We start from the raw sequence: 23,267 nt of genomic DNA, 5'->3' as shown, positions 1-23,267 counted from the left end.
CTCTCGTGGTTCTGCTCCACAAGTTAACAGTCAGCACATAATGCTCTAGTTGGATGTAGTCTCACTTTTACCCACATGACAGTGACGCCATTTATTTCATAAGCACCACATCCAAGAATGGGATGTCTCCCTCAGAAAATACTTGGGTGAGCCCTGTGTACAAAGTGACTGAGAAACCTTTCAGGAACAGCATCAGGTAACATAGGAAGTGTCGTTGAACCCCAGCTTCTTATAAGCTGGTGCCAAAATGCAAAAGCAAGCGTAGCTCCTTTCCAGGTAGTCAGAGTCCCTTCATCCTGGGGAGGTGACGGACAGCATCAGCTCATGGTCTCCGGGCTCCACCGAGGGTGTCCCCTCCCTCCTCCTCAGAGTCCCAGGCTTCCCTTTGTCAATCAGCAAACATGAGACATGAACACACGCTTTGCACGTGGGAACTGTAACAAGGGAGAGACGTGGCTGTCAGTGGTGGCCGAGATGCTTTCTGACAACCCGCCTTGCAGACATGCCGTCTCGGCTGGGAATGGCTTTGGGAATCTCTGGGCATCCAAGTTGGTTCATCTCTCCCGCTCATCTGGGATTGTGGGCATCATCCCCGAGTCTGTCGGGGGTTGTCGGCATCGCCTCTGCAGGCTGTTGAGGAGGCTGGCTGGTGGAGAACGGGTCCTTGTCACAAGGACATGAAACTGTCCCCTGAGGGTTCCACACAGGTGAAGCTCGAAGACCTTCTGCTCTTCCCTCCTACAAGGCGTTTGGTGCTTCTGGGTCTCGATGGTGTGCCCACGTCCTCGGGGCCATGGGAGCGGGCCTCTCCCATGGGGGACGCCTGCTGGGCTTCTCGCAGTTCCCTGGTGGCAGACAGCAAGGGGTACATCTTAATCCTCAAGAAGACGCAACATTTGTGACCAAAACAAGCACAGAAATTGATTTTACTTTCTTTTCAGGATTTACAGAAACAAACCTGAACTTGAATGGAAAACTCCATTCCTATAATTGTCATTTTAAAAAAATGGCCTACACCCATATGCCACAGAGGACACTCCAAGCTTTGTTTTCCAAAGCCCACCGAGGCAGCATCACGGCCTTTAAAAGCCAAGATTTTACGTGAACGACTCAGCAGGTTATTATCTAAAACTACAGCAGTCAGTGAGCCACGGCCAAATCCAGGCTACCACTCATGTGTGTAAAGAGGGCTTTCCTGGACCCCTGAGCTGTGCAAAGCCAACCAGCGGCACACAGGGGCTTCCTGCGCCAGGGACCCAGAGCAGAGCTGTGTTCCTGGAGCCGATCCAGGCTGGCATCTGCCTGAGGCCCGGACCTGCTGCCCGAGGCCCGGACCTGCCACCCGAGGCCCGGACCTGCAAGGCAGATCTCCAGGCCTTTGTCTGAGGCCAGGGTCAAGCACTTAACTGTTTCTGCCTCTCAGGACCCCTTGCTGGGCTACACCATTGCAAGTTCTGTCTGTAGTGTCTGGGGCCACATTCAGGGAGCACTGGTGGTACTGTGTTCAAAGCATTCCAACGGAAGAATGTACCAGGCTCCATGGGATAAAAGGCCTAGTGACCTATTTCCACAAAGTTGACAATGTTTGGACAACCAGCCTAGAAAGTAGCCCTCCTGTCCCAGAGCGGCTGTGAGTGGGAATCGACCCAAAAGCGTCACGGTCATTCTGTGTTGTTGGAGGACTGTTTCATCCTGCACCAGACACGCTGAGTCGTCACAGCACAGAACATCTGGCCGACAAAGTCAGAAATGTTTACGATCTGGTAAAAGCTGACCAGCCTCAGGGCTGGACAATTTCAGGGAGGCATCGGTCTCTGTGTTACGGAGCCCATCCTGGGATGGCCGAGCAAGGACAGGTGGTCAAGCTCCACTCTGGCTTCACCAAGGGTCCACACACACCAAGTTGGACTTTCAAACTTATTTTAGGCAAAACCTATTTATTCTTTTTTTTCCTGAAAGGTAGGAGTGGGAGAAATATTTTCAACTAAGCAAAATGCAATAATTACTTACAATGTCTTCAGAATTCTGCTCAAACATTATTGCCTGGCCTTTCCTCCAAGCCCTTTACATAAAGATTAATAAAGCAGCACATGGATTAATTCTACATGGTTAATAAACCAGTGCATGAGTGACTAGAAACCTGCATGATTTTAAGAGTTGGACCAATTTCTTCACTCAGAAAATGCTACTGCTCACACGCACGTCCCAGGAGTGTAACGGGCTCCTCAGCCAGGGTTCCACCCGTCTCCATTCTGCTCCATCCGCTGCTTGGCTGTCAGCTGCCTCTCGGAAACCTACACGTTTCCCCACACATCCTATGCCTTGGCATTCCTCGCTCGTGGTTTTGTCTGTCTGTTCTGCAGGAAGTGGCATTTGCCCTCCCAGGCAGCCCACTCACAGAGCTCGTGTGGTGCAGCGCCCTCATGACCAGGCCTCCGGGGATCAGAATGCTACATTCCACCAGAGTCCAGGCTGAGGACACACCTGACCAGGTAGACCAGTGCATGTGGGAGGCATAGATCTTGCCTTGACTGCACCATCTAAAGTCTACCTTTCCAGTTGGGTGGTCTTGAACTTTTCCAGGTTCAGCTGCTGCTGGAGCTCTTCCATCCTACCCAGGGAGGGACACAGAAGCCGATTTTTGACCAGCGTGGCCGCAGAAGGCCTGTCCTCTGGAGAAGGGCGGATCATGCTCTGATGACATAGGCCAAAAGAAAAGAGAGAGGTTCACTGTTGGGAATCACCCACCCACAGACCAAGTCCCAGCCTAGCCCATCCACCCAGGCCAGCCCTGTCCCTGCTTGCCCCTGCTCCCCGGGGAACCTTGCCTGTCCTCTGTGGAGAGAAGGGAATGAGTGAATGTTCGCTTCCACTTTGGGTGAGAGGTTCATCCCCATCCAGATGCACCAGTTCTCCTACTAGTAGGGACCACAGAAATGTCTGGATGACTACCTTGTCGAACCCTCCTTTAAAGGAAGAAACTGAGGCCCCAAGATTGAAAAGTGTTTGTTTCTCCAATGTATTGGCAGGAGCAACATCAAGACAAGGTTATTCAACTCACTGTCCAACCTCCTTCCTACTATATCTTCCTTTTTCCACTTAAACGGAAAGACCACCTTCATCCAGCGAGGTTGTGGATGCCCATCATACAGACAGCAGGACCGCAGAATGTCACTGTGCCCAGCAGGCAGCAGTGACGTCACCTGGGGAGAGCCCAGGCCTTCCCCCTGGAGACCAACCTCCCAGCCAGCTCCACTCTTCAGCAGCCACCCAACTCGGGTGACACTCAGTCTCCTTTCCCTGAAAATGAGGATAGCAATACTCACCCTACAAGACTGTCATCACCTTACCCAGAGCAAGCATAGCGGTAGAGTCAGGTACGCCATGGAGGAGTTTATACACAGAAATAGAGATGAGACTACGAGCAAAACACAATTGTGAGGAAGAAGGTTTGCCACCTCGTTTCTTGAAAACAGAACTTGGGAAGAGGGAAAAGTTTGTAGCACGTTTGAAGTTTGCAGGTCATCTATGAAGCTCAGATCTCATCACAGGGGAATATTTCTAAAGTTAGCTTACATCTGAACCTCTCCCATCCTAAAGAGCACTGGTGAAGCAATAGTTAGAGTATTTCACTGCTAACCGTGGTAAGAAGCCTGCCTTTTTCCAGAAAGAAAGCGAAAGTTCATTACAAAGACAGAGGAGAAAGGAAAAAAACCCAAAAAACCCAACAAAATGGGTGTCAGAAAAGACTGAAAATTGCACCAGATCATGGAAAAGCCAAAACAAAGGGAAAACATGCCAGAGTCAAAGTGCTGAATAGAAGATTTCAAAGAGCAGCTCAAGAAGACAAAGCAAAATATTATGATGGAATGTGTAGAGAGCTGGAATTGGAGAATATGAAGGGAAGAACTCACTCTGAATTTCTCAAGCTGAGAGAACTGAAAAACACATTTAAGCCTCGAGTCACAATATTAAAAGATGCTGTGGGAAATCAAATGACCCAAAAAGCATCGAAAAAAGATAGAGGTTTGGCCCCTACCCATCTTCAGCCCTCTCCCACCCTGAGTTCCCATACATAACTAGTTCTCCTTCTAATTTTACAATAATGATCTTATGCAGTATTTGTCCTTATGAGCCTATATTAGTTCACTCAGCATAATGCTCTCCAGCCTCTCCCAAGTTTCATAGTATTTTTCAAAATTGTTGCTCCTGAGTGCTGCATAGTATTCCATCATATTAATGTACCACAATTTCTCAGTCCACTCAGGGCTGCACAGTTTAGTGGATGAAGGGAGGGGGTGGAAGAAATGGGAAGGATCCAGGCAAAAAGACAGGGTAATGATGGGCAATGTCCAGTGGTAATTAAGTTTATAAAACATAATGCATGAGAATGATTGTATGAAACAATGTGAACGTAGTGCATGTAGTGTGAAATATAATATATATGAATTTTGTAAGTAAACCAATAAAAAAGAATGCAAATTAAAATTTAAAAAGAAGATGATGATGATGGAGGGAATACACAGAATCTCTGTACCAAAAATAACTGACACTGAAGAATTTTAGAAAGTACCATATGAGGAGTCAATGGTAATGAAGAAGCAAGTGGAAGATGTATTGAAGGCACGCCCAAAACCAAGGTCCCAGGATGATGGAACACCACTGACTTGATTCAATTAACAGATGCAGCCCTGGAAGCAGTCACCAGTCTATGCTAGGAAATTTGGAGGACAGCTGTCTGGCCAAAGGGTTGGAAGAGGCCCAGAATTTGTTCCCATTCCAAAGAAAGATGATCGAACAGAATGTAAAAACTATCAAACAATATCATTAATATCACATGCAAGCAAAATACTGAAGATCATTCAAAAATGGCTAGAACAGTATAGATAGGGAACTTCCAGAAGTTCAAGCAGGATTTAGAAAAGGCTGTGGCACCAGGGACATCACTGCTGATGTCAGACAGATACTGGCTGAACATAAATATCAGAAGGATGTCTATTTAAGCTATATTGACTATGCAAAGGCAACTGTGTAGACCACTAAAAGTTGTGGCTGATGTCGAGAAAAATGGGAGTGTGAGAGCACTTAATTGTGCTCATGCGAAATCTATACCTAGACCAGGAGACTGTTGTGTAAACAGATCAAAGGGATACTGCATGGTTTAAAATTAGCAAGGGAGTGCATCAAAGTTGTATTCTCTTTCCACACCTATTCAATCTGTATGCTGGACAAACTGAGAAGCTGGACTCTATGCAGAGGAATGGGGCATCAAGATCAGAGGGAGACTCATCAATAACCTGCGTTATACAGATGACACGACCTTGCTTGCTGAAAGTGAGGAGGATTCGAAGCGCTTGTTTCATAGCATCACCAAATACAGCCTTCAATATGGATTGTATCTCAAAATACAGCCTTCAATATAGATTGTATCTCAATGTCAAGAAGACAAAGATTCTTACCACAGGACCGATAGGCAACGTCATGATGGATGAGGAAGAGATTGAAACTGTCAACAACTTCATCTTACTTGGGTCCCCAATTAATACCCTTGGTACCAGCACTCAGGAAATGAGGAACTATATTGCAATGGGAAAGTCTGCACTTAGGGACCTCTCCAAATTATTGAGGAGTCATGATGTCAGTTTGAGGAATAAAGTGTGTCTGATTCATGCCATGGTCTTGCCAATCACGTGCTATCATCTGAGAGCTGGACAATAAATCAGGATGATAGAAGAATTGATGCCTTTGAGCTGTGGTGTTGGAAAAGAGCACTGAACATCCCAGGGATGGCCAAAGAGCAAACAAGTATGTCTTGGACAGGGTGCAGCTGGAGTGATCTTTGGAGGCAAAGATGATGAGTCCTTGTTTCACATACCTCGGCCATGTTACTAAGCGGGGCTCTTCCTTGGAGAGGGACATGATGCTCGGAAAGGCGTAGGATCAGCAAAGAAGAGGAATGAGGTGGATTGACTTGGTTACTGCCTCAATGGGCTAATGTGTCAGGAAGTGTGAGGATGGCTCAGGACAGGGTTCAGATTTGATATTTATAAGGTCGCGATGGGTCATACTCAATGGCACCTAATAACAGCAACAACCACCACAAAAAGGTTAGTGGTTTGAACCCGTCAGTCATTTACAGGAGGAAGATTTGGTGGATCCACGCTTCTGTGGGACCACAGCCTTGGAGACCCGGAAGGACAGCTCCACTCTGTCCTGCAGAGTCACCATGAGTCAAAACTGCCTTGACAGTAACGGGCTTTTGGAACTTCATCCTATTCTGCAAGCCTGTTTGATTTTTATTTCGTTGATAGACATTGTAAGCTCTCAGTACTGTAGGTCCTCATGGACCCATCTTTGCTATGACAGAAACCACGGTGGTACTGCTGATAGGCGGTCAGTTGCCAAACTGAAGGCCAGCCTTCTGACCCATCAGCTTCTCCATGAAAAAGACGGTGGTCCGCCTCCACAGAGACCACAGCCTCGGGCCTGCAGAGAAGCCCTGCTCTGCCCTGCAGGCTGGTGGAGGGTCAGAATCTACTCCAGGCCAAAGGCCTGGGTTTTCGCTCCACAGCTGTCCTCTTCCTTGTCCCCACATAGATGTCAGCTGTTGTCAACTACAATTATTTCATGGATTCTTGAGTTACCATTATGATTTCCTCCAGGAGCTCAAATGAATAATGGCATTATCAGTTACCAATCAAAATAGCTTATCTCACAGCCATTAACTCAACTCCAACCTGTGGGAACCCCCCAGATTCCACTGTCAATCTTTTCAGGAGGGTTCGCCTTTTTTTTTCTCCCCTGAGCAGTTTTTAGACTTGAACTGCCCACCTTTCAGTTAACAATCCAACACATTACACATTATGCCACCAGAACTCCTGACAAGAGTTTATGCCTTCCTCTCTATGCTCAAAGTGTAACTCTCTCTCATATCATCATCATCATCATCATTGTTACGTCAAAAAGAGTTCGAGCCCTAACAGGAGTCAAGAGAAGCTCCTGACTACGAGCTTGGGTGCTTCTCTGAGCCTCAGTTTCCCCAACTGCACAAAGAGTCTCTTCCATCTTGGGTGTTGAAACTGGAGAGATTGTTAGAAGAGCCAAATGAAAAAAGATGTTTCTAATAGGATTTTGCAAACTAGATAGAGCATGAAGGTTTTACGCCTTCGGGGTCTTCTGGAGAAGAACCCCACGTGTCCCACTGGGCTTTCGGTCAGGTCCCCCTCCTCCACAAACAGCATCCCATTTCCCTTCCACCCCCCACCCCCACCCCCAACTTGCCACAACTCCATTTTCTCTTCGCAAGAGAAATCACCTGGATCAGACTGTAAAAGCTCTCAGAGAGCATCTGCGGTATGTCTGGAAGGTTCCCCTGGCGGATATGATGCCACTTATCACCATTGCTAGGTAAGGACTCGGCTCCTGCAGCCACTGCAATTGTTAATCCCAAGGCAAATATGTCTGCTTTCGGAAGGTGCTTAAAATCCTTCAAAACGAGAGCCACAAAGGGTGGTTAGTTTCCCAACTCTTAGGAAACGTTCACTTGAGTGTTGTTATTCTCTAAACCTCTTACTCTGTTCAGCTCGGAGAGGTTTAAGCTGTCAATGGCCAATCACAAGAGGAAATACTAGGTGTTTTATGATTATTATCCTGAAGGAAGTCATCCCTCCTACACTTGACTGGAGACACATCTAGAAGATGAATGTTGACTAAAGTCACTCAATTATTAGCATTGGTGGTGCTGTCAGAAGGGTGGAAGAGCTTGGTAATGATGGGTGGGACCTGTAAGGGTTTGAGGGCAAGGTTTCTTTCTTGGTAGATAAACCCCAGGCTTAGGAATTGTAAGGAGTATGAGAAGCCAGTGACTGGGATAATCAGGATGGGAGTGTCAGAGACAGTGCGATTGGCACAGGACAGAGCAGAGTTTAGGGCTGTTGTACATAGGGTCGCTATGAGTCGCAAGCGACTCGACGCCACATAACAACAACAACAACATGAAAAGCCAGATAGGACCTGGTATGAATACAACTCATGCTTGATGGGACCTACTGTTGTGTTTTTATGGCATGTTTCTCTCCTATCTTTTGTCTACACTGAATGGGAAAGAGACGCTATCTGTTGAAATTACTTCATTCTGCACATCATAGGCCTTCATTTGAGAGTCCACAGTTGTACATATTACAAAATTCCAAACAAAATACCCTTCGTTTCCCTGAACTATACCTCTTGTAAAATTTCGGAAGCCAGAAAGCGAATGTCACCCTCTTCCACTTTAGGTTTACTTATTAATGTCACGTGGCCCAGGTCACCTAAAAGAGAGAGGAGAGAGAGGAGAGAGAGAGGAAGGAGAGAAGGGGAAAGGGAGGGGGAGGGAGAGAGGGAGGGGGAGAGAGAGGAGTGTTCTTTATGACATGGCTCCAGGGAGCTGGGACACAGCAGCCCCAGCCTAAGTTTTCTGGATGGCAGCAACCGCAGGAGTGGAAGGCCAACTCACCAATTTTATATATCACTTTGGCAGAGAGAAACCAATCAGCCTCAGACCCAGGCTCTGCTGAGGTGGCAGAAGAGGAGGTGTTATAACAAATGAAGATGTTACCTGAAAAAAATAGAATTGATGTAAGTAGTAACTCCTAACTTGTTCCCCCCCTCCCCTGCCAGAGACTCTTTCCTGTATCTGTTATCGCTGCTTCCTTCTCTTTCTCGGTGTTTGTGTACCAGGACTGCTAGAGCTTCCATTCCATGGGACAATTCCCGTGGTTGAGACTGCCCACACCTGCTTAGGGCCCACACACAGTGACCACTTAGGCCTCACGATAGTAAATCCGAGCAGCACTCATTGATCACTGCTCACTCAGGCTGGGGCCTAATCACAAGGAATATAGCACGCATCGTCACCGTGATCAGGATGCAGCCAATGTCCTGGTTTTGTCATCAATTAAATAACCATTGTCATAACTTGTCCCACTGTGTTGACAAGACACTTTCCTCAATTCTCTGGGCCCACAAGGAAGGTAGAGCAAGATCCCTAATTCGGTATTTTCAAGAGAGACATGTATAGAACGGGGGTTTCAAAAATATTTTCTTGGGCATATGCTGAACACACAGGCCCAGCTTCTAAGACGGTGGGGAGAGGGCATGGCACGCATGGGCAAGGAGGGGAGTCCACTGACTGGGCTTGATGTCCAGGTGCACCAGGTCAGTGCTGTGCATATACTTCAGCCCCAAGGAAATGTGCAGAAGGATGTCCTTGAGGTGGGACTCTTGGAAATGACTGTTGACCACCTTCGTGTGACACACAGCAGTCTGCAGGTTCCCACCTGGGGAAGAACAGCAAGGCGTAAGTAGGAGTCCTCCAGGCTCGGGGGATGCATGTGTCTTCTGGATGGGAGCCTGGTACACACTCGGGCACCCCTCACCCTGTGCTTCATACCAGCAAGCCGAGATTACTTCAGGGTCAATATAAGCATGGCAACAGCTTCCCTCTCTGTAAACCACACTGGAAAGGAGAGATTTTAGAGAAGAAAATTCTAGTGTCCCGTGTTTCCAATTTGTGACAGCACTGCCTAGAGCAGGAACCCCTGGTGGTTTAGTGGTAAGGAATTGTGCTGCCAATGTAAAGGTACATGGCTTGAGTCCACCAGCTGCTCCAAAGGAGAACGATGGGCAGTCTCCTCCCGTGGGGTTTGCTGCCTCTACACCTGCCGGAGGGTGATCTCTGGGCTGATTCCGTCTTGATGGTATGTAGCAACAGCACTACCGTGAGCGTGCCCCGAGTAACACAGTTAACAGCTACCAGTCTGTCAGACAGTCCTACAATGGTAGTGCATGTGTTGCTGTGACTGTGGAAGCTATAGCGTTTGAAGTGGCCGCAGGGTCACCCATGTAACAAGATTCAGCAGAGCTCCTGGACGGAGACTGACCAGAAGGAAATACAGGGGCTCTGCTTTTGAAAATCATTGACAACCCTGTTACTCATCGCAGAACCTTGTCCAGCATAGTGCTGGGAGACGGCCCTGGGCTGGAAGGCACCCAACAAGCATGGTCATAACAATGGACTTGAGCACATTGGTGACCATGAAGGTGGTACAAGACCAGGAAGCATTTCCTTCTGCTGCTGCGGGCTGACTTGCCAGGAGCTAACAAGCACTGTAACAAAGCAGAAGCCCAACTACTCTAAGCATAGTTATCCCATAGTGCTCCTCTGTCAGACCTGACCTTGGTGTAGATCATTCCGTCCACTATCATGATTCTCTGATGTTAACGATGACTAGTAATCATAATACAATTCGTTCTAAATTCAACTCCATGACAAATACATCATGAGGTGTGAGCATATGAGGATTGCTCACTCAGAATGTTTGCGGTGGTGCCTCGTCGAGTTGGAACCAACTCCTAGCTGGCCTGCCAACTGGTCTTCATGCATTGGAGGAGCTTACCTGTCCTTTTCCCATGATGCAGCTGGTGGGCTTGAGCTCTGCTGCCTCTGGGCTGACCACGCAGCTTCTTTCCACTGAGCCTCCACCACCGCCCCCCCCCCCAGAAGCCCCTGTGTACACCTAAACTCTGGTTACATCACAACATAGACACTCTCCTGATGAAACACTGTTAACAATGAAAAAACACTTTCAGGGATAATTTCTATAGTTACTATATCAGTGAAAACTAGAGCCTAGATTTATATAAGCTCCTGATGTTGGATACCCCTGCACGGACGTATTAAATTACTCGATATAGTATCTGGGGCAGTGGGGGTTGGTGTGTCGGAATTAGTGAGACTCGCTCAGGACAGAAAAGGTTTCCGAGCTGCTGTACGGAGGGTCGCTATACATGCCATATTGACTGTGTGTATTTAAGCCTCTTGTTGAGCATCAACAAGACCTAAATACAAAGAAGGGCCTTTGCATCTAAAGTTGGTTATTACTGCATTTTGGAGAAACATTCTTCTTGGTGATACAGCACTCTTCTGTCAATTTGCTGTACTGAGTTAACCTGGGGTTGCTGTGATGCTGAACCTTGTGCCATTGGGGTGTCAAATGGCATAATGGTTACCCATGGTGGATGGTGTTTGGTGGAGCTCCCCGTTTAAGACAGGGTTGGAAGCAGGCATCCACTTCCTAAACAACATGCCTCTGGAAACTCTATGAACTTTGATAAATGACAATAATTATAAAAAGGCTTCAGGCCTTTGGTTCACAGGGTTGCTATGAGTCATGCTCAACTCAGTGGCAAACAACAACAACAACTATTCCCACTAGAGGGTCACCTATGAGTCAATCTTGACTCACTGGTACGTAACAACAACAAACATTAAGTAACCACTAGTCTTTGCAATTACTTGCTATGCATCAAAGCTGGACAATGACTAGGGATGATAGAGAATTGATGCCTTTGAGCTGTGGTGCTGGAGAAGAGTATTGAATGTATCACGGACTGCTAGAGAACAAAGAGCAACCAGTCCCTGGAGAGGAACGTCATGCTTGGGAGGGTGGAGGGACAGCACAAGAGAGGAAGACGCTCTATGAGATGGATTGATTCAGTGACTGGGGTAATGGGAGTAGGTGTGTCAGAGACAGTGAGGTTGGCACAGGATAGAGCTGGGTTTAGGGCTGTTGTACACAGGGTCGCTATGAGTCATAGGTGACTTTACAGCACATAACAACAAGAAATATAATAAATCTTTATAATTGTATATTAAGAATTAATTCTACAGAGAAGTTATAACGCAAAAAAGAGTAAAAACACAAAACTGCTGTCATGCCAACCTCTTAATAGCTTAAATATATGTTAATCTCAAGGGACGACTGTGTTAAGTTAGCAGAAAAGTCAGCCCGAGTCCTGTGGATGTGGGTCCTGGAGGACTCAGGCAAAGCCATTTGAAGCCATGGCTTTAAGATCCAGCACAACCTCACACCCCACTCAAATCTTAGAATGCAGTAACAAAGAGGATAGAGCACCCACAATTCAGGGATCCACTGAGAAATAAATAAGCGGATGCATAATCAACCAATGCCAGAGAGGAAAGTGCTGTTTCCACCCACCCACGTGATAGTGAAAATAATTTTCATCTTCTCGGATATTTACAGGCCTTCTGGTGGCACAGGGCTGAAGCACTTAGCTGTGGACTGGAAGGTCGGTGATTGAAACTTCCCAGCCAGTCCATGGGAGGAAGACGCAGCAGTGCGCTACCATGCACGACAAGGCTGTGGTGCAGGCTGCCCGAGTCTGGCCCATTTTTCTTACTTGGCACAAGCTACTCAAAGGCAGGAACTAAGAGGCAAAGGTTTCTAAAGGAATCTTTCTTTGATGCCACCTACTTTTAAAACCCACCAGAACCACAGCCTGGAACAATCACATGATGGTTTAGGAAATGCTTGTCTCGAATGTGGAAGTCTGAGAAAGGTTCTGTATGTGAGACAGTGCACAGCTGTGGGTGGTGATGGTCTGACCTTGAATGATCTCCGTTGTACTATGAACTAGGAGGAGTTCAGCTCCTCCTCTGCACAGATCCGCCGGGCACCTACCATTGCAGTACTCGTTCTGGATGATCATGTGCTTGTCCTCCACCCAGGAGGAGTAGTAACGCACTATGTGCGGGTGGTGCCCGAGCACCGCGTGGGCATACACTTCCCGTAACACCACGTCCCTGAAAGACAGGAGAACATTGAGAAGACACAAGAGAACTGTGCAAGGGGAGCTGGGCTGAACAAGCTAGGAGGCGCTGTCCGCTCTCACAGGGCAGGGCGCTCACCGAGTCCTTACTGCTTCTCTCACTATCTCATCTCCACTTCTATAGCTGCTCAATATGTTATTGCTGTGTGCCGTCGAGTCATAACCAGCCCACAGCCGACTCTTCAGCAGGTTTTCAGAAGCAGTAAAATCATACAGGAGGAGATTGCCAATCCTTCTCCCATACAGCAGCTGGTGCATTTGAACTGTGTGCCTTTGGGATTGCAGTACAGCTCTTTACCAAGCCACCAAAGCTCCAGGGTACTTAACACACTCTTGTTACTAAAGGAGCTCCAATGGCTTTGTTTACAAGGAGTTGTGCTACCATCCAGAGGGCCCCTCCTTTCTGTGGTTCAAATCCACAGCCCGCTCATGGGAGAAAAGATGAAAAATCTCCTCCCATGTGACTTACAAGCCCAGAAATCCACTGCACAGTCAGCACTCTCATGAACCTGAGTTAATAACTTCCAACTCAGCAGTAGTTCTAACAGGCCCAAGAAGACACAACCACTAGGAAGCAGCTGTTGTTCATTGTTATGTGTCATCAAATTGCCTGCAACTTGTTATGCGCTGTCGAGTTGCTTGAGACTCGTCGCAACCCTGTGTACGACAGCTCTGAATCTGGATCTACCCTGAGTTGGCATCATTGTCTCTGGCACACCTATCCCCAATACCCTAGTCACTGAATCATTGCATTTCATTGAGGGTTGTCCTCTCCTGCACTGTCCCTCCACCCTCCCAAGCATGAAGTCCCTCTCCAAGGACTGGTCCCCCTCCACGCAACATGCCCAAAGTATGTCAGACAAAGCTTCAGAATCCTTGCCTCCAAGGAGCAGCCTGGTTTGACCCTTTCCAGGATGAATCTCTTTGTTTTCCTAGCAGTGCATAGTATATTCAATACTTCAGCACCCCAGCTCAAAGGCATCGATTCTCCATCTATCATTCCTGGTCATTGTCCAGCTTTCTGATGTATAGCCAAGTAATCGCAAAGACTATGGCCTGGATCAGGCATACATCAGTCTCCAGACTGACATCATTGCTCTTCAGTACTCTGGAGAGGTCTCTGACAGTAGACTTCCCCAGTATAATTCCAGGACTCATAGCAACCCTATATACAGTAACTCTTGACTCTGTCCTAATCTGAGCCAGTCTCACTAACTGATACACCTAATCCCACTGCCCCAGTTACCATGTCAGTCCATCCCCTCTAGGGTCTTCCTCTCCTGCTCTGTCCTTCTACCCTTCCATACATGATGGCCTTCTCCAGGGACTAGTCCCTCCTGGTCATGTGCCCGAAGTATGTGAGACAGAGCTTCAAGATCTTTGTCTCCAAGGAGAAACTTAGTTTCAAGACAGACCTATTTGTTCTCCGGGCAGTCCATGGCATGTTTAATATTCTTCTCCTGCTCCACAACGCAAAGGCATCAATTCATTTTTGTCATCCTTAGTCACTGTCTAGCTCTCTGCATCACAAGTAATTGAGAAGACCGTGGCCTGGATCAGGCACACCTTAGTCTCTAGACTGTCATCATTACTCTTTAGCACTTTGGAGAAGTTCCTGACAACGTATTTCCCTAATGCAATTTGGTTTTTTGTTTCCTGACTGCTATTGCCAACAGTGTTTACTGTGAAGCTGAGCAAGCTGACATTGTTAACCTCAAGCGCTTCTCTGTCCAGGATGGGGCTACCAATTGGCCTACCAGTGAGAATCTTGGTCTTCTTAACGTTAAAGCTTCAGTCCATATTAAAGACTACAGTTCTCATCCTTCTGCAGCAAACACTCCAGGTTCACTCAGTTCCAGCAAGCAAGGTTGTATCCTTCGCCTAACACAGGTTGTTAATGAGTCTTCTTCCAATCCTGATGCCACACTCCTCATAAAGTCTAGCCCCTCAAATAAACTGTTCAATGTACAGGTTGAAAAGGTATGGAGACAGGACACATCCCTAATGCACTCCCTAATTTGAAACCATGCAGTGTTTCCTTGCTCTGTTCTGATGACTACCTCCTAGTCCAGGTAAAAGTTTCACATGAGCACAATCAAGTGTTCTGACATTCCTATGCTTCTCAAGGTTAGCCACCATTTATTGTGATCTACACAATCAAACATCTTTGCATAGTCAGGAAAACACAAATAGACATTCCTCTGGGACTCTTTGCTCTCTGCCAAAATCTATCCAACATTGGTGATAATGTGTCTAGTGTCACAGCCTTTTCTAAACCCAGCTTGTATTTCTGGTAATTCTCTGTTAATGTTCTGTTCCAGATCACTTTTTAGGATCGGAATAAATATGGGTCTCAGTTGGCCAGGTAGTTGTTCTCCAGATTTCTTGGCATAACCTGGTGAGCACATCCAGCGCACCATCTGTTGAAATAATGTCAATGGGTATTCCATCAATTCCTGGGGCCTTGTTTTTGTTTTTGGTTTTTCCCCCAATTCCTTCAAAGCAGCTTGAACTTCCTCTGTCACTATTGTCTCTTGATTATATGTTGTTTCATGAAATTCTTCTGTGTCAACTAATTCTTTTTGGTACCGTGACTCTGTTCTCCTTCCATCTTTTGATGCTTCCTAGATGATTCAGTATTCTAACATAGCAACCTTAAGTATTGCAACTCAAGGTTTGAATTTGTTCTTCAGTTCCTTCAGCTTAAGAAATGCCAAACAAGTTCATTTCTTTTGATTTTCTGACTCCAACTCTTTGCACATTTCATTATAATGCTTTGTCTTCCTGAACTGCCCTTTTAAATCTTCTGTTCAATTCTTAAATTCCTGGTTTCTTCCCTTTGCTTTGGTTTCTCAGTGTTCTAGTGCAATATTTAAAGCCTCTTCTGACATCCATCTCAGTCTTTTCTTCTGCTTTTGTCTTTGTAATGGTATTTTGCATTCTTCCTGGATGATATTGTTTGTTCCTTACATTAGTGTTCAAGGACTCAAATTTGTTCCTGAGATGGTTTTGAAATTCAGGTAGGATAGACCCACGGTAAAATTTTGGTTCCTATGGATTTAATCTTCTTTAGCTTTAGTGTGAACTCGCATATGAGTATTTGATAGTTTGTTCTACAATTAGTAGGTGGCCTAGTTTTCATAGCTGATATTAAAATTCCCCAATGATTCTTTCCACAGATGTAATCATTCTTATACCTGTGCATACCATCAGGTGAAATACATGTGTATAGTCACCATTTTACGTTTCTTATAAAAGGTATTTACCATGAACAGCTCATTGATTATACAGAATTCTATCATTCTATCTCCAGCCTCATTTCTGTCACTAAGTCTCTGTGTCCTGTCTACCGATCCTTCTTCCCTGTTCCCAACTTTTGCATTCCAGTCACCCATTATTATTAATGCATGTCAGGAATTGAAGTGACATAGTGCGGTGGGCAAATCTGTCAAAGAAAAATCTTTCCTAATGTGTTCAAAAGCAAAAATGTCCATTTTGAAGACTGAAGTGCACTTGACCCAAGCCATAACATTTTCTGTCGTCTTTTAAACATGAAAAAGGAATGCAGAAGGTGAAGAGCCAATGCCTATGAAATGTGGCAGAACTGAAGAACACTGACGGTACAAGGGACTCCGGATCAGACAGTCTGCCACGGGGGAAGCACTGCAGGACACTCCTGAGCAGCGAGCATGGGGAGACTCCGTCTCCTGTTCTTTGGTCGTGTTATTAGTCGGGATGTGTCCCTGGAGAAGGACATGTACTCGGTAGAGGGTGAATGAGAAGAGGAGGCCTCGCAAGGAAATGGGTGCAGTGGCCGCCAACCATGAGGCACTTAACCGAGAGTAAAGGAGGGCTCGGGGCTCAGTCAGCCTGTGTTCTCTTTTATACAGAGTTGTGTTGAGTTATGATCAACTTGATGGCACCTAACAACAAGATTCATTTAAAAAGCAGCAAGACCAGGAGTAGAAGGGGAAAGCCAACAGAATTCCAGAAACGCAAATATGAGATAGCATACATTGCAGAAGACTCACTGCTAAAAAGGATAAATGGTATACTTTTCGGTAATTAATGCTATTAGTTAAAATAGTTGGAAAGAAAATGTTCCACCTCAAGTATGAAGGGTCAATACGTATCAAAGATACTTACTCATCTTTAATGTCATCAAAAGATCTAATCAAGTGTTTGACTGCATAAACACACCCATCTAATCTCTTAATGCATTTGTAGACTGTTCCAAATGCCCCAATTCCAATCCTCTCCAGCTGCAGGAATTCCTTTTCATAGCGAGAAGTCATTTCCATTATTCGTAGGACACATCTCTTAAAATAAAGAAATAAATAAATACATACATACATACATGCATACATACATAAATAAATAAATAAAACAAGTCTTCATAACATGTTCTGGGTAACAAAGAAAAAGGCATTCTGAGTTATGCAGTTGATGTCATTGAAATGCACACAGAAATTGCTGAACTTGCAAACGTTCTGTTGTGTATATTTTCATCAGAATAATGTTTTCAAAGAAACTGAGGCTTGGTGTGTCTGAACCACCACTGTTACAGTTGTCATTGGGTATCACTGAGCCCGGACCCCACTCACTGATCCCATGCACAACAGAGTGAAGTGTGGCCGTGTGTTGTGCGGTTCCTGTAGTGTTTGCTATGCTTGACCTCATCGTTGGAGCACGCTGTCCGTCCCTCACATCCCGGGAGAACGTGCTGACAAAGTGCAGGAGATCAAGTCTCACCATCCTTATTTCTGGAGTTTTCCAGCGGGGCTGCTTCCAGGACAGACTCCACTCTCCTGGCAGCCCATGGGCTGTGCTCAATAGCCAGCACAAGTACCTAATTCTTCTCAGTCTCCCTTACCCATCGTCACAGACTGGTCATGCCTGCGATACTGTTTGAAATTCCAGGACTCCAGCAGGTGCCCCTTCTCACGCTCCCATCTCTGCTGTTTACCGTTTTAGGGAGGGTTTGCACAGACCGCCTCAATGCAATTCTTTCTCAGTTGCTGCTTCCACAGAAATTGATTGTGTATACAAGTAAAATAAAATTCTCAACAACTTCGCTCTCCCCCCCATCATAATTTGTCTTATCGGGCCAGTCGTGAGGATTCGGTCTTTATGATGCTCTGTAATCTGTGTTGAAGACAATGGTCTGTGATGCTCGGAAAGAGCTCCCAGCAAGCCAGGTGTGCAGGTCACCTGCGCATTACACAGGTTGTTAAGGAATTTTCTTCCTGTCTATTTCTTCTCCATATAGTCCAGTTTCTGGGGTTACTTGCTCAGTAAACAAACTGAACAAAGATGGTGAAAAGATTCAACCCTGACACACACCTTTCCTGCTTTTAAACAACTCCATTTAATTTTGTTCTGTAACTTTTCTAAAGACTTTTAAGGCAAATTCAGATCCACTAGGCCCTTGGTCTATACTCTCCGCATCCAGATGGCTCTGTCTGTGTTCACCCTAGCCTTCTGTACAAGGCTCACCTCACGTTTCCCCTCCTACCTCTGCTAGCACTGCTGCTTCCATCTGGCCAGTTACCCTCCTGAGAAGTTTTCTCCAGCTGCTGTGATGTGCCATCGAGTCAGAACCGACTCATCGCTGACTCTCCAGTGGGTTTTCAGAGGTAGTAAACTTGCACAGGAAGAGATTGCTCTCCCACCTGCCGAGTGTCTGGTGAACTTGAACCACATGTTTTTGGGATTGCAGTGTGGCTTCTTACCATGAGGCCGCCAGAGCTCCCAGGACTACTGTCCTTCACTGGGGTGAGGTGAAACACATTTTAAAAGCAGCACCTTCCCTTGGTCCTCTTGCCTCCCTGTATCACGAGCTGCTAATGTCTCCATGTCAAGTTGAATAAACACAGTAGTTTTCAGTTTCCTATTTTTAAGTCATGACATGCAAATTCATGAAGTGTTCCATATTTTTGTGATTGGCACAGAGCAGGGTTTAGGGCTCCTGTACATAGGGTTGCTATGAGTCACAAGCGACTTGACGGCACTTAACAACAACAACAACATTTTTAAGTAGCATCAAGTCAACTCCAGCTCATAGCAGCCCCATGTACAACACAGCAGAGACTTGCCTGGGCCTGTGCCGTCCTCAGTCTCCACCAGGCTCAGCCCACTGCTGAAGTCACTGGGGCAATCCAGCCCACTGCTGAAGTCACTGGGGCAATCCAGCCCACTGCTGAAGTCACTGGGGTGATCCAGCCCACTGCTGAAGTCACTGGGGCGATCCAGCCCATTGAAAGGCTTCCTCTCTTTCTTTCACTAGCCTTCTATTTTTCTAAGCATGATGCCATTCTCTAGGTACTGGCCACTTCCTGACAACATGCCGAAAGTGAGTGAAATGAACACTCATCATTCTTGCTTCTAAGCAGCTCTCCAATTGTACACCCCACTCCCTTCCCACACCCACGTCAGACGCGTGAGCCGGTGCTCCCTCACCATTCACTCACACAGAAATCTATAGAAAACTCAAAGACCTCAACAAGAAAAAGACAATCAACAATTATAAAATGGGAAGAAAATGTGAAAAGACACATCACCAGACACTAGTCATCCTCCAGCTCTCAGATGTACAGCAAGTGACTGGAAAGACTATTGCTTGAATCAGGCGCACTTTACTTCTCAAACTGACATCATTGCTCCTCAATAATTCATAGGTTTACCGTTAGTATATTCCTTATTCATAGGTTGCATTTATTTATTCATGTTCTCAGAATACCATTTCTTTTCATTACGTGTTGGTGCAAGTTTACAGAGCAAACCTATTTTCTATTCAACAGTTGATATGCATTTTGCCTTGTGACATTGGCCATCGTCCTTTAAATGTGACATCACTCTGTCCCTCATCCGTGGGCCCTGCTTCTACCCATCCTTCTATCCTGCACTCCCTGCCTGCCTTCCCAGCATTGTTTTGGAGCAAACACTGTCCTTTGGACCGATGTGGTTGATCACAGGTTGTTTTTCATTTATTCCAAAGGTGTTAGACAGCCAGTGGCCTTTCAGGAGGAACCTTTGTGTAGATATTCTTCCCATTACAGGGTCTATATGCATTGCTTTGCGCATATTGAATGTTCAAGAAATGTTGGCATTTTTGCCTGAAACCAGGAAGAACATTTATAAAATAAGTTAAAGATCAAATCCTAGGGTAAAATTATCAAAATAATATTCACAAGTTAGAATCATTGCTGTATAAAGATTGACTTCAGGTGACCTTTTGTGAAAACTTACTCCATTATCATTGGCTTCTTAGGATTTGTGGTATTAGAAATGCGGTTGTAAGAGCCAGTGCTAACACTTGCTTTATCTGTTAAAGAAAACTTAACATTGTTTAAAAAAAAATGATAAATGTTGTTCGTTGTTAAGTGCCGTTGAGTCATAGATGACTCATAGCGACCCTATGAACCAAAGACCTGAACACTTGTATAACTTTCATCATTTCTCTAAGTTCATAGGGTTTCCGGAGGCAAGCTATTTCAGAAGTGGATGCCACTCCTGCTTCCAAGCCTGTTTTAATTGGGGAGCTCCACCAAACACTGTCCACCCTGGGTGACCATTATCACACACAGTGTTTAACATCACAACAACCACAAGTTACTTCTGTACAGCAAATGGATAGACCAGTGCTATACCATTTAGGAGAAACTTTTTTACCAGAAACAATTAAAACCACGCTTGAGGTCCACATATTAAAGTCACCCACCTTTGGCTCGGTAGTACCACTTTCTGTCCACTAAGCCAACTGAGCTCTCTCTATGCTGTTGTTGTATGGCGCTTTCTCAAAAAGTTGCAAATAGAGATACCATTTGACCCAGCAATTCCACTACTGGGAATATACCCTGAAGAGACCATAGCTGACATCCAAGCAGATATATGCACACCCATGTTTATTGCAGCTTTGTTCACAATAGCAAGGAGTTGGAAACAACCTAAGTGCCCATCAACAAACGAATGGCTAGAGAAGCTGTGGTATATTCACACAATGGAATACTATGCTGCATTAAAAAACAAGGAACTCATGCAATATTATTCAAAATGGTTGACTCTGGAGAACATTATGCTGAGTGAAATATCCCAGTCACAAAAGGACAAATATTACATGATGCCACTGTTGTAGAATGGGACTGTCCTTGGGGTTGGGGAGAGACTGAGTAAGATGGGTTCAATAATGTATACTGCACTGAAACAGAGGAGGGAGAAAACTGTTTAAAAGAGATATGTGACTAGGTATTTCTGTCATCACAGGAGACTAGAGCGAGGGCTACATGGTGGAGGGGACCTGGGGGAGGGTTTGTAAAACAATGAAAGAATCTTTTCTTTTACTTTTCCATAATTGTTGACTCATGTACTTATAACTTGTTAGTCAAATTTGTGTCTTCTAGGTTGCAACACCCCCATGATACATCTTCAAGGATATGAACATGTACGGCCAAGCACAATCAATAAGAGTGCATCTAAATTCCAAAATCAATCTCCATAATAGTCTATGTGTTTCCTACTGCCAAAGGGGCCCTTTAGAGTAGTGAGAGAAGACCTTCACCCTGAAACCCACAGCGTCCCTTTTCAGCAGGAAGTAGCTAAGAGAATACGCCATCCCCTTTTCCTTATGACTCAGGGTGAAGTCTCTCTCAGGGAGGAGTGATAGGGAATGGCAAAGGACACACTGACAAAGGAGATTAATCAGAACTGGCTTTGACAAGCACTGTGGCATTTGGACAAGAACAAACTGGGAGGAGGGTAGAGAGAATAGTGCAACAATGAATGAATGGAAACCCAAAATCTCTGTAAAAGTTTATGAAAATTAATAAAATATAATTATAGAAAAAAAATAGGAAGGATAAAACCAAAGGACCTTACTCATTCAAAGTCATTACAATATCATTGGCTGCAGCTGCCCAGTTCTCTCTGATCGAGGGTGTGGCTAGTTTGAATCACTTCCTTATAAATACTGAGTCACTGCGTATGCTGACCACTGAAGCATGCTCTCTCATCCCATCCTGGTAATGGACGACGTAATGCATCAGGTTGTTAACCAAACAGTCAGCGGTTCAGACAGCTGCTCCTAGGGAGAGAGGTGAACATTCTCCTCCCCTAAGGTTTATGGCCTCAGAACTCAATCAAGGGTTGCAGTGGGTTGGAATCCACTCAGCAGCAGTGGGTTTTTAGCAGCATTTCAGGAGCCCCTGTGGTCCAGTGCTTAAGCACCTGACCGCTTGCCAAAACGTTCACAGTTCAAACCCACTCCCTGCCTCTCAGGAGAAAGACATGTCAGTCTACTTCTGTAAAGATTGTTTTAAAAGCAAAAATACCAGTCCCAGAAACAAAGACTCAAACTCACTGCTCCTGAGTCCATTCTGTTCATAACGGCCTGCCCTCCTGCCCTCCCTTGGGTTTCTGAAGCTGTGATCACAATGAGAGGAGATTACCCATCATTCTCACACGCAAACAGCCAGAGAGGCATGGCTGTGGGCTAGCATCAGGGCTCACTGTGGGAGCCACCTTGGAAACCCAGGATGGCGGGACATTTACAGGTCAGTGTGACTTGGTGGGTACGGGAGCCACCTTGGAAACCTGGAGGGACAGTCCCACTCCATTTACAGGTCACTGTGCTGTGGTGGGTTCGGTTGATGGCAATCTCACCTTTCACTCATTTAAGTTTCCACTTAGCTACGGTCATTTTCTGACTGTTAGACATTTCATTTCCATATTCCTCTTCTACTTTTATTTACGCTATTACAGACACAAAACAAACAAAACCCAAGCTCACAGCCAAAGAGTCAATTCCAACTCAGAGCAGCCTGGGAGGCAGAGCAGAGCCACAGGCTTTTCAGGATGGTATATCTGTTGATTATCTTCAAGAGGGGCATTCGGGCACAAATCATCTTAAAGTAGAAACTGCTCCAATCACTATAGATAATAAGGAAGTTCTGGTGGCCTCACTGGTAGAGAGTTGTGCTGCCAGTCCAACAGAGAGCAGTTCGAAATCCCGAGCTACTCCCAAGAGGAAAACCTCCTTCCATGCCATTTCCAACCTCTGAAAACCTGCTGGAGGGTCAGCTATGAGTCAGTTCTGACTCCACAGCAATGAGTGTGAGATTTTGAATCTGTTTTGTTTGTTTACACATATATGGATGTAATAAGCATCTGTGGGGATAATATTGAAATTATTAAATATGAAAAAATGTTGTTCCCTTAGGTTAGGTGATCAAATAAAGAATAGTAGATCAAAGATTGTGGTGAATATTATAAAAATCAATAAATATTGACACAGCAAGCAAAAAAAAACCCAAACTATCACCCTGACATATGACATTTTCCCGGTTCCATTTTTCCATTTGTGAACTTTAAATAGGTTAGATTTCTCTGCACTTCTCTACCACATAAATTAGAGAATTCTTCTTTGGATCAAATATAAATGTGGCAACCTTTAGTTTAAAAATACTCCAAGGTAATGATTGATCGATATAATAGCAAACACTTCCTGGAAAAGCACCAACAAGCAAACAGTACAAGGCACTCATTTCAATCCAGATAAAAAATTCACATGCACAGCACATTTGTGAAGCCACTTGGGGGGGGGG

The 23,267-nt window shown here is 45.5% G+C and overlaps 1 protein-coding gene across 1 annotated transcript in view; it reads right to left on the bottom strand.

The window, feature by feature from the left end:
- Positions 1–667: 667 nt before the first annotated feature.
- Positions 668–23,267, bottom strand: part of WEE2 (WEE1 homolog 2 (S. pombe)) — a 39,819-nt gene continuing 17,219 nt past the window's right edge. The window contains exons 2-9 of the mRNA XM_006887230.1: positions 16,816–16,988; positions 12,522–12,643; positions 9,171–9,317; positions 8,495–8,596; positions 8,224–8,309; positions 7,316–7,486; positions 2,552–2,694; positions 668–845 (exon numbers count right to left, since the gene is read on the bottom strand). Of these exons, the coding sequence (XP_006887292.1) occupies positions 668–845; positions 2,552–2,694; positions 7,316–7,486; positions 8,224–8,309; positions 8,495–8,596; positions 9,171–9,317; positions 12,522–12,643; positions 16,816–16,988 (1,122 nt within the window). The remainder of the gene's footprint in view (positions 846–2,551; positions 2,695–7,315; positions 7,487–8,223; positions 8,310–8,494; positions 8,597–9,170; positions 9,318–12,521; positions 12,644–16,815; positions 16,989–23,267) is intronic.

This window comes from Elephantulus edwardii, unplaced genomic scaffold, assembly GCF_000299155.1.
Source record: "Elephantulus edwardii isolate Elephantulus edwardi_28Jun2011 unplaced genomic scaffold, EleEdw1.0 scaffold00055, whole genome shotgun sequence".
NCBI classification, from domain to species: domain Eukaryota; kingdom Metazoa; phylum Chordata; class Mammalia; order Macroscelidea; family Macroscelididae; genus Elephantulus; species Elephantulus edwardii.
The sequence above is the reverse complement of the archived record's forward strand: the minus strand, read 5'-3'. Positions and strand labels throughout refer to the sequence as shown.